General features: G+C 41.6%; 2 protein-coding genes across 2 annotated transcripts in view; both read right to left on the bottom strand.

Annotated features, from left to right (window-relative positions):
- The window catches only part of LOC139917634 (uncharacterized), a 52576-nt gene that overhangs the window by 18925 nt on the left and 17329 nt on the right, over positions 1 to 16322 (bottom strand). The gene's annotated exons all lie outside the window — the stretch shown is intronic.
- On the bottom strand, positions 14111 to 16298 carry LOC144537831 (G-protein coupled receptor 4-like). The gene is made up of 2 exons (XM_078291858.1): positions 15820 to 16298; positions 14111 to 15120 (listed from the first exon to the last, which is right to left on the bottom strand). Exons 1-2 carry the CDS (start codon positions 16086 to 16088, stop codon positions 14700 to 14702), a joined length of 690 nt encoding a protein of 229 aa, XP_078147984.1. The 5' UTR covers positions 16089 to 16298; the 3' UTR covers positions 14111 to 14699.

Here is a 16322-nt window from a genome sequence, read left to right as displayed (position 1 = left end):
AGAGTGATGTTGCTTAAAGAGCTACTTGTGGTGTTGGAATAGGTTACTAGGTATTTCACAATAGTTGCAGCATTATGAATGTTTGTATGTTTGTATTGTAAACATTTGGTATGTACTGTATGTGAGCGCAATATAAATCAACAGCTCCCAAAGCCATATATTGTCACTGTTGGACAAAATTCTCGCCTCTGCTGTATATCAACTTTAAAATTAACTGAGAGAAAGAAAAAAAGTTCCAGTTGATGCCCATGCATTCTTAATTATTCACTGGTCTTTAAATGGGTTCATTGGCCCAAGGGTAATGAAATTTAATCAGCCTACCCAGAGCCATGTAAGATTGAATTTCAAGACAAACAAATGAAAATCCTGAAGTTATGACTTTCGTGGTTTTTACTCTCACTCTTTCTCACTCATTCACTCACACACTCAATGAAGACAACAGCATGGGATCTCTTGCTTTACATGTACTATATGCTGACACCACAGAATAATAGTTGTTGTTTTTTTTTGCATGATTACAAAATACACAAAACAAAATTGTAGTGAAAACAAAAAATCCAATACAATAACATTGACAATGTACAAATAAAGAATTTACAATGTACAAATAAAAAATCACCACAAATCATACTTATTTTTAGTCTACTCTGCCTTCTTCATTTGGCCTCGTGTTCTCATCAACATCACATCTTCTGTCTTCTCTTGCAATACATTGGAGAAATTATCTTTTTGCATGCCTGATCCATCCCCGGCAATCTTCTGCCCATTTATCCAGGAATCCAGCATTCATTACATCTAGGAGGGACGTCTGATCATGTGGATGGTGATCATAAACTTTCCACCTCCATGAGGAAAAGAATTAGATTTTGACTGTAAATTTAACAGTTTCCAAAATAGTAGGCTATGTAGAGTTTGGCAATGTGCTGTAGATGTACACAGTTTTGGTGGTGGCTGATTTTGAGTGAGAATTGTATTCATGGGTTTTGAAAATTGGGCACATTGAATGTACTTTGTTTCAAAGCAATGAAAAATCACTCATAGTTTGGTCCATATGAACGCTGTGTGCTAACTGCATGAAGTGTTTTGAAAAAGTGAACTCAATATTGAGAAATGCTCAGCCAATTGTGAAAAACAGGCAATATTGGGCAACTCTGATGAGCTTTCACATACAGGAACATCCTATTGCCAGAAAGCATTTGAAAATAATGTTGACCCTGTGTCGCTATAGTTCAGTTGCTGGAAAGTTGCCCATTTACAAATAATACCATGTGTATCAACACCCCAATGGACCAGCAGGTGTCAGTGTAAACCCGGAACACAACACAGTCAAAACTGAACATTGACATAGCTGCTCTGTAATGACAGATAGCTGTTAAATCAAGATATCTTCACATTTGGTAAAAAGAAATAACAATGAACCCAAATTCTTGGCATTTTTACAAACAATGATGGTTGGTACTGATGTAAAAGACACAGACAGGACACATCTGATGAGAGAATGGTTTCTGCTTCAACAGCATGTGACTTGGCCTACCTAATTTTTTGGCAACTTCTGCTTTGCTTGTGGTTTCTCCTCAGGTCTTCAACATTATAATGCCCACATTAGTTGTCCTCTGCAATCTGGTCAATTTAAGGCAGAGAAGCATAGCCACACCTCAACTTGCACTGAAAAAAAGGTTTTCAAAACTTATGAAAAACATTTCTAGTGTGTAAAATGAACTACCACATTCTATGAATCAATAGAAAGGATTTTAGTGGGGTGGCGAATTAGCTACTGACAAAAAAACATTATGCCAAACAATACTGTTTGAGAGGCAAGTATTGTCTAGAACTGCAAGAACTGGGACCTGATTGACTGAACATTGAAATAAGTCATTTGTTCAGGACAACTGAAATGAGAACTTCCAGAGGAACACCATGAACCAGGATCGCCTCAACATTCATTGCCCATTCACTCAAACATTCAAAAATATTGCAAATGGTGATTCAGATATCAACTAAAATCAGAACATTACTGAGACATTTAATTAAAGCAACAACCAGCTATTAGCTACGGTGAAGAGCTCAGTGTCAGTCCTTATTCAGCCTTTGTTACTGTAGATCATGGTATTCTCCTGAACCATTCTGTTACCATTTATTCTAAATAACAAAGTCTGAGGGCTATTTTGGTGTTCCACAGGGTTTAGTTGTAGGTCCTCTCTTATTCTCACTCTGTATCCTTATATCCTTAATATCACCTGTAGTTATAGCGTTCTCTTCCATTCTAATGCAGATTATACAGAACTGTACATAGCTATAAAACCTGGTGATACGGGGTGCCCTGGTGTCTCAGTTGGCTGGGGCCACATGTTACATCATCATACCTCATACACCAGACCCCTCTCTTAATTTCAACAAATGGACAGTTACTCTAAATGACTCAAAAATCATCAAAAAGCAGTCAAAAATCTTGATATGTCTCTAATTCAGACCTCACCTTTGACAATCACAGCACATCTTCACCTTAGAAATATCTACAGGATTTCCTCACTTTTACCAACCTAGAAAACCTCATCCATGCTTGTGTTTCTCTAGAATTGACTAATAATGCATTACTCGTCACCTGCCCTTAGGCCTCACTTAGAAATATCCAACTTGCTGATGGCAACCAGAAAACACAAACATATTTCCCTGATCTTGGTCTCTCTTCACTGGCTCCATGTATCTGCATATATTGAAGTCCTTGGTATTACATGGCACTGATTTATTTACTCTCTACATACCTACCCGTACTCTCTGCTCACGAGATGGAGGACTCCTTGTCACTGCATGCCTTTTAAAGAAAATAGGTGGCAACAGAGGTTCCCCTCCCTCTGGAACAAGTTTCCTGCCCTTGTCAGGGAATCAGTGTTTATGTCCTCATTCACGACCCATTTATTCAGCACAGGCTCAAACCTCCCGTAACTTTCAGTTGCAGTATGTCATTTTCTTACTTCTGCTGTGGACTGCCATGGTATTGTCTGGTATACTCACACTTGTGTGGGCGCACACAGACACAGGCACACACACACACACACACACACACACACACACACACACACACACACATATACACACGCTCTGGCCTAGTTTCTTGCAAGTTGTGACGTTTTTACCATCCTTGTTTTTATCTGATTTTGGGTACCTTGTTTTCTTTTAAGCACTTTGCGACAAACCTTTTGCGACAAAAGGGCTTTAAAAATAAACTTGACTTGAACAAAATAATCAGATTGATAAATTTGGACTCAAAAACAAATCCTTCCCTAAATACAGTCTGGTAATTTGTATATTCTACAACCTACAATTATACGTCTGGCTACCATGTTGCCTCCATCTGTGAATTTGATAATGTGAATAGCTAACAATTCTCTTTGGCACATTTGGACACATTTCTGTATATATGCTCTTCCATCTGTTTATCTGATAATGTGAACTGCTAACGATGCATACCTGAACATCTACTACTACTGCTACTACTCCTGTAAAGTGTGCACACCCTGCATATATGCTTTAAATTCATAGATCTGTGAACTGTGATCATCTGCTCTCCTGTAAATCTGTCAAAAAATCAACATAGTGAAAATTCTTTTAAAGCAAGAGGAGCTTTGTTTTACCATAACAAAGACACTGTGTGTTAATTTCCACTGTTCTTTTTGTTGTGTTATCTTCAGTATGTTCTATTTTGTTTCAATTGTCTATTGTATTAATTTCAATATGTTCCATTTATTCTCTTGTTATCTGTATCCTATTCTTTAATGCCATAGTGAAATCATTTTTGATGTTATTTTACTGATGCTAGTAAATGAAGTGAAAAAAAATAATAATAAAAGGATTATAAAAATTATATATAAAAAAAGGATTGAAAAAATGAGAAAAGGCCATTCAAAATAAAGTACACGTTATTAGTACTTGGTACATATTGAAATTCTGCCTGTTTGTTTTTTTCTGGGTGGGAGATCGGGTGGAGGATGTGGTTTTGGGGTGAGGACGAAGTGGCACCTACTGCCGCTGTACAACCATAATTTGAAACATTTGAGTGTAGGACTGCACTGTAATGTCAAAGGCAGTTATGGTATTGAACATTGAAGTCCAAAAAAGCTTCTTAAACACCTTCCTGGTGCAAAAAAACAGTGATTTGTGCACATTTGTAATAGAAACATAATCACTTAGAGACAGAGAATTTTATATAAAATTTATATACAGTAAATTTTATATAAAAGAAGTCAAGAAAGCCAAATTTGAACAAATTATATAAAAGTCTGACAGTAGAATTTGTTTAAAGAAGTGATTTTGCCAGCATATTCTCCTTAAGCAGTGCGCTCCAAAGCCTCGGGGCACTAGTAGTACTAGTAGTAGAATTTTTTCACTCCACTGGCAGATTTTCCACCTGCTCTAATAAAAGTAAGATCTGTGCGCTTTTGCTGAGTTCCCACCACCAGCGCAATACTTAGCAAATGACGGATCCTTGGGCCAACCTAATTATTTTTCCACAAAGGGCTGGGGGTTTTTATTACCTCCGCCAAGGAGGTTATGTTTTCGGTGCTGTTTGTTTGTTTGTCTGTTTGTTTGTCTGTTAGCAGGATTACGGAACAACTACTGGGCCGATTTTCATGAAACTTCGTGGAAGGATGTAGCATGGGCCAAGGAAGAACCCATTACATTTTGTAGCGGATCTGGATCCGACTCACGAAATTTGCATATCATAGCAGACTGGACTATTGGCCTTGGCGGAGGTCTGCGCTCTCCGAGCGCCCTTCTAGTTATTATAGTTTTCATCAGATATAAACATCTAAATCCTCAGAGCACTGGAGATTTTTTAGTATTTTTTCCAAATCTCTGTGTCAGTGGCTTAAAAAGATATTGGGCAGCCACATAATTTCCAACCCGAGCACTTAACGTGTTTAACAGAATAGGCCATACTTTATGAGTTATGCTTAATGAAGGGATTGGAAACCTTTGTATATACAGAACATAAACCACAAGATATGGAAAATGATATTAATCCGGAAAATAAGTTCTTCAACAATATCAACAACAACTGCTGTTATCACACAGATGATCAGTTTAATATGATGGTTAAGTCAGATCATAAAATATCAATTATCCACTTTAACAACTTCCAAAACATCAAAGAATATTTAAGTCGATTCAAGAAACCATTCAATATAATAGCTATATCAGAGACTTGGATTAGCACTGAGAAGGGTGTGGACTTTGAGTTGAATGGATATGAACTGACTTATATGAACAGAAAGAACAAGAATGGAGGGGGTGTGGCTTTGTACGTGGATAAAAGCTTCAATTATAAGGTGGTGGAAAGCATGACGACAGCTGTTGATGACGAGCTAGAATGTATTACAATAGAAATCTGTATGGGAAAAAAGAAAAATGTAATTGTGAGCTGTATAGAGCACCTGGATCTAATATTGAAATATTTAAGGATTGGATGGAAGAAATGTTTGCAAAAACAATTCAAAAGATTATGTTCATTTGTGGGGATTTCAATATAGACCTGTTAAACCCAAATAAGCACAAAATGACTGAAGAGTTTGTCAATGCAATGTATAGTATGAGTTTATATCCAAAAATCACTAGACCTAGCAGAATAACATATCACACTGTGCCACGCTAATAGATAATATATTCACAAACATTATGGAAGACAATACAGTGAGCGGGCTATTATTAAATGACATCAGTGACCATGTACCAGTTTTTGTAGTCTATGACATGTAATTATAGGAAGGTTAAGGATGCCAATAACTTTAAATGTAAAAGAGTGAGAACAGAGGAATCCATGAATACATTCAAAAATGAATTACTAACACAAAATTGGAAAACAGTATACGAAGAAGAAGATATCGACAAAGCATATGAAACATTCCTAAAAATATTCAAATCATTGTATGACAAAAATTGTCCAATAAAACAATACAGTAGAAAACAAAAATATACAAATAGTCCATGGATCACAAAGGGATTACAAAATGCCTGCAAAAAGAAAAATACACTATATAGAGAATTCATAAAGTATAGAACTATAGAGGCAGAAAAGAAATATAAAAAATATAAAAAAAATAAGTTAACTAATATTATGAGGATATGTAAGAAGGAATACTATAATAAAATATTAGAAAATAATAAAAACAACATCAAAGGTATATGGAGTGTGTTAAACAGTATTATTAGAAATGGATCTAGTAACTCAAGTTACCCTCAGTATTTTATTGATAACAATAAGACCATAAATAATATGGATGATGTGGCTAGTGGTTTTAATAAATTCTTTGTAAGTGTGGGACCAAAATTGGCAGAAAAAATGACCCAGAAACAACCAAAGAGGGGTCTGATGATGAGTATGGGGATAGAAATCCGAGTTCAATTTTTCTTAGAGCAGTAGAAGAAAAGGAAATCATGGACATTGTAAGCAAATATAAGAACAAAAATTCTACTGACTGGAATGAAATTGATATGACAATAGTCAAGAAAGTCATCGAAGGAATTGCAAAACCACTAACTCACATCTGTAACTTATCCTTTCAAACTGGTAAATTTCCAAGCAAAATGAAAATTGCAAAAGTAATACCATTATGTAAAACTGGGGATAGACACCATTTGACAAATTACAGGCCTGTTTCTTTACTTTCCCAATTCTCCAAGATATTGGAAAAACTCGTTACTGAAAGACTAGACAAATTCATTGAGAAGCACAAATTGCTGACTGAAAGTCAGTATGGATTCAGAACAAACAGATCAACCTCTTTGGCGATAATTGAATTAATTGATGAAATTACTAATTGTATAGACAAAAAAAAGTATGCAGTGGGAGTATTTATAGATTTAAAAAAAGCTTTTGATACCATTGATCACAATATATTACTCGATAAATTGGAAAGGTATGGTATCAGAGGGGTTGTGCTGCTGTTGAGAAGCTATTTAAGAAACAGGCAACAATTTGTAAAGATAGGTTAGGTGAGCATAAATCAACATGCATGGATGTTACTTGTGGAGTACCTCAGGGGTCAATATTAGGCCCGAAATTGTTCATTCTGTACATAAATGACATAGTCAGAGTATTAAAAATATTGAAATTTGTATTATTTGCGGACGACACAAATATTTTTTGCTCTGGGGAGAATTTACAGCAGGTTTTGGAGGTGATCACAACAGAAATGAGAAAATTAAAACGGTGGTTTGACATAAACAAATTGTCATTAAATCTGAACAAAACAAAGATTATGTTGTTAGGAAATTGTAAAATAAACACTCAAGTACAAGTGATGATAGACAATGTCAATATAGAAAGAGTATATGAAAATAAATTTCTAGGTGTGATATTAGACCACAAAATCTGCTGGAAACCCCATATAAAATATATGCGAGCGAAGCTGGCAAGGAGCATTGCAGTATTGGGAAAAATAAGGCACATTTTGGATCTAAAAGCGTTGTACACTCTGTATTGCTCACTTGTATTGCCGTATCTGAGTTACTGTGTGGAGGTATGGGGTAACACCTACAAAAGCACCCTACAGCCATTATGCATACTACAAAAAAGAGCCGTAAGGATAATAAACAATGTAGGATATCGCGAACACACCAACACGCTGTTTTTAAAGTCATATACCTTGAAGTTTATGGATCTGGTAGAATTTAACACAGCACAAATAATGTATAAAGCAAGAAATAATCTACTACCGGGTAATATACAAAAAATGTTCTTCGACAGAGAGGGGGGTTATAATTTGAGAGGAAAGTTTAATTTAAAAAAACTCTGTGTTCGCACCACTAAGAGTATGTGTATTTCAATCTGTGGGGTGAATTTGTGGAATGGTTTGGATGTGGAGTTAAAACAAAGCACAAACATAAATCAGTTCAAGAAGATATACAAAAAAAATATTTTTAAGAGGTATATGGATGAGGAAGAGTTGTGTTAAAAGTTTAGTTTTATTTTATTGACATCGGGTGGATATTTGGATTGAACTTAGAATTGGGACAGTTGTTTATAAATTGTATTGGGTTGAACTTAGAATTGGGACAGTTGTTTATTAATTGTATTGGGTTGTACATAGAATTGGGATAGTTGTTTATAAATTGTATATATGAGTTTATGGATGAGTAGTTGAGAAAGGGGTAGGAATAAATAAGTGTATACTTCTTCCTACTCCTTTTCGAACATGTAATATTTAATTTGTGTTGTTTATGAGAATTTGTTTATTGAGTTTGTTGTATAGGTTTATTGTTTGTTAGATTGTTTATTAGTTCATTAGTTTATTAGTTTATGAGAATTTGTTTATTGAGTTTGTTGTATAGGTTTATTGTTTATTTCATTTTATTGTTATTCTTGTTTTGTTTTTATGTTTTTTTTATTTTTTACATGTTCGAAATAAAAATTATCAATCAATCAATCAATCAATCAATCAATCAATCAATCAATCAATCACTTTCAAGTTATAATTAGAAATCATTGAATATTAGAGATGTTTTTGTAGCGTGTTGTGTCAACTCTTCAGAAGGGTGAGCTCCAAGTGAGCTCCAAGTGCATTGCAGAGAGGATGTGGGAAAGGTGAAAGATAGATAAGACTATGCTGCAATCTCAAATTCCCCTTTCAGAGATAACAAACAGCCCTTCAGTAGAGCTGCAGAGAGAGAGAGAGAGGATTGTCGGGTTTTAACTTTATGGGGTTTCAGCTCTTTGACCACCTGGATAATCTGTTTATGGAAATCTAGTAAGTTCCACTCTCACAACGCAATATTTGTAATTTCTTCAGAGTAGGTAGAAATGGATAATCATTAGTCAGTGAAACTTATGCAGTTATTGTATGGATTGAGGTAAAATCGTGGTGGTCAATATTAACAGTCAATTGACTTGACTTTAATCTTAACATCCCTTTCTCATCCATACCGCAATCGCATTGGCACCAGAGATTTCCTAGAGAGCAGTTCAGCTCATCTGGATTGACAGTCAGTTTATTGTCTCAATTGTCTGTGGTTTACTTCGTATTGCTCTGCTGCCTACTTACAGACAGGCCTTTCTTTCTATAATTGCTCTGCTCTCTGCCTAGAAAACAGCTCCAGCATCCAGAAAGTCAAAGTTTATTCAGTGTGAGCACTGCAGAAATGACTCACTTATGTTCATCTTGCCTCTGTCTTTTTCTTGTTCTAATATAGCTACATTGTGTTTGTGAAGCATCTGAAAATGTACCCCCACTGAGCAGCCTAACTAGCCTGTGCTAAAAAAAAAATGAACTGTAATCATAGCATTAGGATAATCACAAATTTCAAATAATGCATTTTAAATGTCATGAACATACATTTGAACAAGTTAGCTGCCGCCTGTTTCACTTCCCTTATTGGACATCACCATGTATCACGTTTCAGGCAGAGGCTGCGGTGTCCGCTGGCCACAGTGAAGCTCATAGTCATTTTCTATGCAAAAAATGATCAAACTTCATCTTGCTATTAAAACATCCATAATTTTTTGGACTAAAATATTTGTAGGGGAGTCAAACAAATTCAGAAGGGAACGGAAACCTATCTAAAAGAGCCTGGTGATGTCTATGCTTGCAAACATGGCAAACTGAAGTAATGCTTTAGTGGTGAGAATACTTTGAGAAAAATGAACTCAATAGCCATAAATGCCCTAATCTCAAAATTAAAAGTATGGTTATTGAAGGAGATAACATAAGCTTCTGAATCATAGGCCTTTCTGTAACCACAGCTGATTAAGATATGTGATTGATGACCAAAACCTTCAATTTTCACCACTGAGCCCTGCCACCATCTTGTAACTAGAGACATTTTAATAGAAATAATTTTCTCTCCACATTTCTAAAATTATTCCATTTAAAAATGCTCTTGTTCTTTTTGGACTGATGTTGCCTCTTGAAATTGAAAATTGCCTAGGTGTAATTTCACATCATTTCTGTTGTAGATCTCAGCAGTGTGCAGCGAAAGGTTAAGTTAAAGGACATATCATCAACTGAGCAGGGCATCAGGACTTTTTCCCTCAAGATGACAGCCTCCAGCCCTGTCTACTGTCCTCTCATCCAGAGGATGGCCAATTTCAGCGGTGTGCCGTCCAACTCCACAGCCAAGATCAGTGCCTTGGGTGGGTTTACAGTGTTCCTCAACATTTGTCAGCGGCTTCCTGCTGGCAGCCATCTCTCTGGACTGCTGCCTGGTGGTGCTGAGACCCGTCTGGGCCCAGAATCACAGGAACGTCCAGCTGGTGGGGAAGGTATATGGGCTGATCTGGGTCCTGGCTCTGCTCTGCACCATCCCTTTAGCCGTAGTCAAGTCCCAAGTGAACGGCCCCCACGATGGCCCAGGAGAGACAGTCGGCAACAAGGTTGGCTTTGCCAGCGACATGCCGTATGTCCGTGGTGAACTCCGAAATGTAGGAGAGCTGACGCTGTTGGCGGGGAGATGGGTGCGCCAGCATTGCAGCGTTAGCCAGAGCAGTCTTAGCGTCCGTAAACGCCTTGTCCCTCTCCGCGGACCAGTCCACCACGTGTTTGGGGGCCTTGCCTTTCAGAGCCTCGTACAGGGGTCGCATGAGTCAAGCAGCTTGGGGGATAAAGCGGTGGTAAAAGTTCACCATGCCGAGGAACTCCTGCAGGGACTTGATCGTGAGCGGGCACGAGAAATTTGTGACGGCGTCTACCTTCGACGGGAGGGGGACTGCCCCGTCTTTGGTGATGCTGTGACCAAGGAAGTCGATGGTGGTCAGCCCGAACTGGCACTTGGCTGGGTTGACGATCAGCCCGTGCTGGCTGAGCTGCTCGAAGAGAGTCGGAAGGTGGGACAGGTGTTCCGCTTTGGAGGTGCTGGCAATGAGGATGTCGTCCAGATAGACGAAAAGGAAAGGCAGGTCCCGTAGCACTGAGTCCATGAGGCACTGGAAGGTCTGTGCGGCGTTCTTAAGGCCGAACGACATGCGCAGGAACTCGAACAGTCCGAATGGGGTGATCACTGCCGTTTTGGGGACGTCCAGCGGGTGGACGGGCACCTGGTGGTATCCACGAACGAGGTCCACTTTGGAAAAGATGACTTTCCCCGCCAGGTGGGCGGAAAAGTCCTGGATGTGCAGAACCGGGTAGCGGTCCGGCGTCGACACACGTTGTTGAGACGGTGGTAATCGCCGCAAGGGCGCCACCCACTGTTGGGCTTTGGGGCGATGTGGAGGGGTGAAGCCCATGGGCTGTTGGAGCGGCGAATGATGCCGAGGTGCTCCATAGTCTCGAACTCCATCCTGGCGATGGCGAGCTTGGCCGGGTCGAGGCGCCGGGCCCGGGCGTAGACCGGCGGGGCGGTGGTGGCGATGTGGTGTTCCACCCCGTGCTTGGCGGTGGATGACAAGAAGGTGGGCTGCGTGAGGTCCGGGAACTCGGCGAGAAGGCGGAGAAACTCGTCCACGGCGGAGAGCATGCGAGACAGTCTGATGGAGTCTGCTCCGCTGAGTGTACACGCGTATGAACTGAAGGTGACAGCGTCGATCAAGCGGCGGTGTTTGACAACCACCAGCAGTCCATAGGCGCATAGCAAATCCGTGCCGAGGAGGGAGACGGACACTTTCGCTGTGACAAAGTCCCAGCCAAACTGCTGTCCGCCGAAACACAGCGCCACGTACCTCGTGCCGTAGGTGCGGATGGGGCTGCCGTTAACGGCTACCATGGGGGGGCCGTGTCCGCCGGCCAGGATGTCCACTCCTGATGCGGGCAGGACACTCCTCTGCGCGCCCGTGTCGCACAGGAAACGCCGTCCAGAGATGGTGTCCTGGATGAACAACAGCCTGCCTGCTCGGCCGACGCTCAGGGCCACTACTGAGCGCCGGCCCCGGCGTTTCCCGCCACGCTGAAGCTGCATGACAATCAGCACCGCTTGGCTTTGGGCCCAAACTTTGCATGGTAAAAACACAGGCCGGGGTCCTGTGAGGAGCTGTTGCTACAGCGGCAACTGTTGTGCCTCCAGGCAGTGGTGAAAGAGCTGGGGCAGGAAGCAGCGCGGCTGCCCAGTGTTGTTGACCAGCCAGGAAAAAGAGCACAGCAGTCAGTGATGGCGATGTTGGCCAGGGCAGCCCGTACCTGGGAAGGCAGCTGTTGCAGGAACAGGTGGACGAAGAGGAAATCGGGTTTGTTCCCACCCAGGAGATCCTGCATCCTGTCCATGAGCTCAGACGGCTTACTGTCGCCGAGGCCTTGTAGAGAGAAGAGCCGGCTAGCCCGCTCGGCGTCAGAAAGTTCAAAAGCTCTTAACAGATGGGCTTTGAGTGTCTCATATTTATCCTGCAGCGGGGGAGTTTTGAGGAGGTTCACCACTCGGGATGCAGTTGAACTCCCGAGGGCCGACACCACGTAAAAGTACCTTGTGGCGTCCGTGGTGATCTCCCGAAGCGCGAACTGCGCTTCCGTCTGGGCGAACCAGGCCGAGGCCGACGATTCCCAGAACTCCGGTAGTTTGAGGGAAACCGCGTTAGTCGCCATGTTCGTGAAGAGCTGTCACTGGAAACGTCCAGCAGACAAACGTCGGGGTCACCAGTGTAGAAGTGGCAGGAAAGTTGAGACGGACAACTTCTCTAGTTGACTACACCAACTCGTGTGTCATTTATTTTAACCACAGAGCAAGACAATTTACTTCGCGCTCAAAAACACAACATACGTCGAGCAGACGTCAGACTCAGAAAACCAGACTTTCTTAAAGGGACCATGTCTCCTTAACCCTGAGAAGCACACAATATAACTGTGTGTGTTAAACATACCCAAACCACAGATTATGGTGAATAATGTCTATAGAGTCCGCCACAGTACCTTTTTTAAGTGCCAATTTTTTCTTATTATGAAAACAGTAACACAAATAAACAAAGTTAAAAAAAAACTTCTTGTTGCTGGTAGGCAGTTGAAAGGCCCACTCTATAGTTGCCGTATGGGCATTCAGATAAAATGCTGTCACAGGCTGTCACCTCCAGAGCATGTGAGCGGAGTGGAGCGGTGAGAATTTCCGCTCCTCGCTCACGGAGCTATCAGTTCTCTCCGCTCCTCCGCTCACGGCCGCTCACGGCCACTCCGCTCCATACCGCTCCGCGTTCAACACAGATTTCAGCCCGCTCCGCTCCAATCGCTCACCGCTCCGCTCCAAAAAAGAAAAAAGCTGCGTTGTATTTTAATTATAGCTTAAACACTGGCCTGGCATCGCCAGACTAATTCTGCGCAAATGCATTTCTGGGTCGGACTCGGTCATGCTTCGACATATTGTGAGCGGTACCGGAGCGAAATTGGAGCTGGATGGAGCAGGAGATAAGGCGCTGCTCCAGCTTTTTAAAAAATCCGCTCACCGCTCCACCCAAAATCCTTCCGCTCCCGCTCCCCGCTCGCTCTCCGCTCCCCGCTCGACATGCTCTGGTCACCTCACTACTGGCTGTGTTTACATAGTGAATAATTTTTATTTTAGAAATTGACTGAGCTTTTGAAATGGAAGGAGAGACAGGGCTGTAGTCAAGACCACCTTAGTCAGCTGCAAGTCAATTTCAAGACCAGGTCCAGTCGATTTTGAGTCCAAAGGGGGTCGAGAGCAAATATGAGTCCTATTCAACAGCAAAATAAAACAGTGTACATGTCTTTTGAAATGTTTAAATAATGCTTAAGGAGCTTATTAAGGATCAACAGAGATGTAGATCTATCTGCTGGAGCTCTGTACTATACCTTTCAACATCCAACTAATTAATGCTTGGATTTGACTAATCAATGCATAGAAGTTTGAGGACTATTACATACTATACACAGGTGTAATCCTGTAATAATTGTGTGCAGTACTGGGGAGAAAATAAACAAAGACTCATCAGGTGGAGAAAAACATATCTTTAAAAAATGTTCCAATAATGGCTGAGACCAAGACAAGTCCTAGACATCAGAAAAGTGGTCTCAGAAAAGTACTACAACCCTGAGGACAGATGTACAGTATGTAACAGCAAAACATGAGATTAAACATGAGTTTGTAGTCTTTGTAAACATTAGAGTGAAACATAAGTGTATTTGAGTTAAAAATGATAGGTAAAGTTTTCTAAAAATAAAAACACACATTCCATATACTGGTCAAACTCTTCAAAAAACATATCTGAACATACCCCCAAATTTAGTAGATAGATGGTCAAATAAATTCCAGGTTGTATCTATATGATGGCTGTGCACTGAACATCTCTACCCTGAAGCAGCAATGGGTATTATGCCAGACACAATCATAAAAGAGTGCATTTTTGTTATATATGAATACGAGATTTTCATATTTTTGGGAACTATTTTGAGTGTATTGTAACAGTTCAAGTCTCTATCCCTTTATTGTGTTCTGTATGGTAGACACCAGTGTTTCTCTGAGAACTGTATTCTTGTCAGGGTGGAAAAGCTGCTGAAACAGCATTTAGATGGGACACTAAAACTCTCCATCGAAAACCCCAGACTAATGAAATTCTTTTAGGTGGGATGGTGGCTCTTTGAGGCATCCCATCTATTCAATGTTAGGGGAAACTCTGCTACACACATACATTTCCACTGGGTGGCACAATTGCATCTCTTTCGCTATGATTGAATAACAAGGGGAGTCTGTTCCATGAGCAAAGAGTTCAAAAGAAGATGTGACTGAAAAACAGCCGTTCTTGCTCTCGCTCTCCCTCTCCCTCAGTTATAACCAACTCATATTCCTTGAAGGTCTCTTCCAGTCACAGTCTCCCCCTGGGTGTCTTTGTGAGCTCTGGGGTTGAGGGTGACCGGTTTACGGGTGCTGTGCCCCTTTCCCACGCAGGGCAGGGACCTCCGCAGCTCCAGCCGGGCGTCGGGGCACAGGAAGATGTAGAAGAGTGGATCCAGCAGGGTGTTGAGGCTGGTCAGGCCGTAGCACAGTCGGTAGGTAAGGAAAATGGAACGCTCCAGTCCACACGGCTCGTCGGTCAGCAGCAAGGACACGAACCTGTAACCCCCCACCAGGTGGTAGGGTCCGAAGACCACGATGAAGTTGACGGTGATGACGACCAGGATGCCCACGATTTTGTGTCGCTCGTGGTCGGAGACAGAGGGCGATCGTTGGAGCGTCACCCCAATGTGGGCCGAGGTGTAGCTAAGGGGAGGAAGCAGAGATGCAGAAGAGAACATTGTGTGTTATACACTGAATGTACAAAATATTAGGAAGACTTTTAATTACACTGATGAGGTGAATCCAGATGAAAGCCATTATCCCTTATTGATTCCCCTTATTAAATCTCTACCGGTCACAAAGGAGGAGATGTAGATAAAGAGAAGCAGACGAGTTAGAGAAGGGACAACTAAAGTGTGGATTGTACAAAAGGGGCTGCAACTCAAAATTGTACAATATTTTGTAAATTCAGTGTAGTTGGAAACAGTAATGCTATATTTCTTGTCGCAGTGCTAGGAGTAATTTTGCTTTTGGTTCCATGCACACAGTTTTAGTCCAAATTTTGTTTCTGCTGCAAGTTGCAACTCTAAAATTGTTGTTCTAGGGAAACATTTTCTAAATTGTTTGCCTGCTTCTAATTTAATTTTACATTATTTTCTATCAATGATGGAAATGTTCTTGCAGTCGTGTCCCTCCCCTTTGAACACTGCTGAATAAATATAGGGGAAACACTGGATCACTTACATCAGTTAGACATGAAAGAAAGTGTGGTGCATTGGAGAATAAAAGTTTGAACACAGGACCATCATGGAGACACAACACAATATTCTATGTAATAGAGCAGAACAAAATAGAGTAGAATAGCCTAGAATAGCCTAACTGGGGAACTTGGGGTGAACTCACCCCAGTATGGCACAGGGCAGCAGGAAGCCGAGGGCCACGGTGGCGATCTTGAAGTGGGCGTATCTGGGGCTGACGGGGTACTGCTCCAGACACAGCAGCCTGTCGGAGTCAAACACCGAGGGCAGCAGCCCACACAGGCAGAACAGGAAGGTGAGGGTCCACACTGCCACTCCCGACACTGCCGCCACCCGCACGGTCCGCACCCCACGGCTGCTCAGCGGGTACACAATGGCCAGGCAGTGGTCCAGCGCTATCAGGCACAGGAACATGACGCTGGCATAGACGTTGACGTAAAACACGTAGCCCACCAGCTCGCAGGCCAGCCGGCCATAGGGCCAGCGGTGCTCACCCTGGAGGTAGAGGATCCACAGCGGCAGGGTGAGCAGCTGGAGGCTGCAGGCTGATACTCACAGATGGTGTGGGAATGCCCATTCATTCACACAAGCAAAAGAAAAAATGAAGTGTCAATAGGTGTTTTCAGGTACATTAGTCTACTACTTGCA

Source organism: Centroberyx gerrardi, chromosome 23 (assembly GCF_048128805.1).
Source record: "Centroberyx gerrardi isolate f3 chromosome 23, fCenGer3.hap1.cur.20231027, whole genome shotgun sequence".
NCBI classification, from domain to species: Eukaryota; Metazoa; Chordata; class Actinopteri; order Beryciformes; family Berycidae; genus Centroberyx; species Centroberyx gerrardi.
Note: the sequence above shows the minus strand (reverse complement) of the source record. Positions and strands in the feature narration are given on the sequence as shown.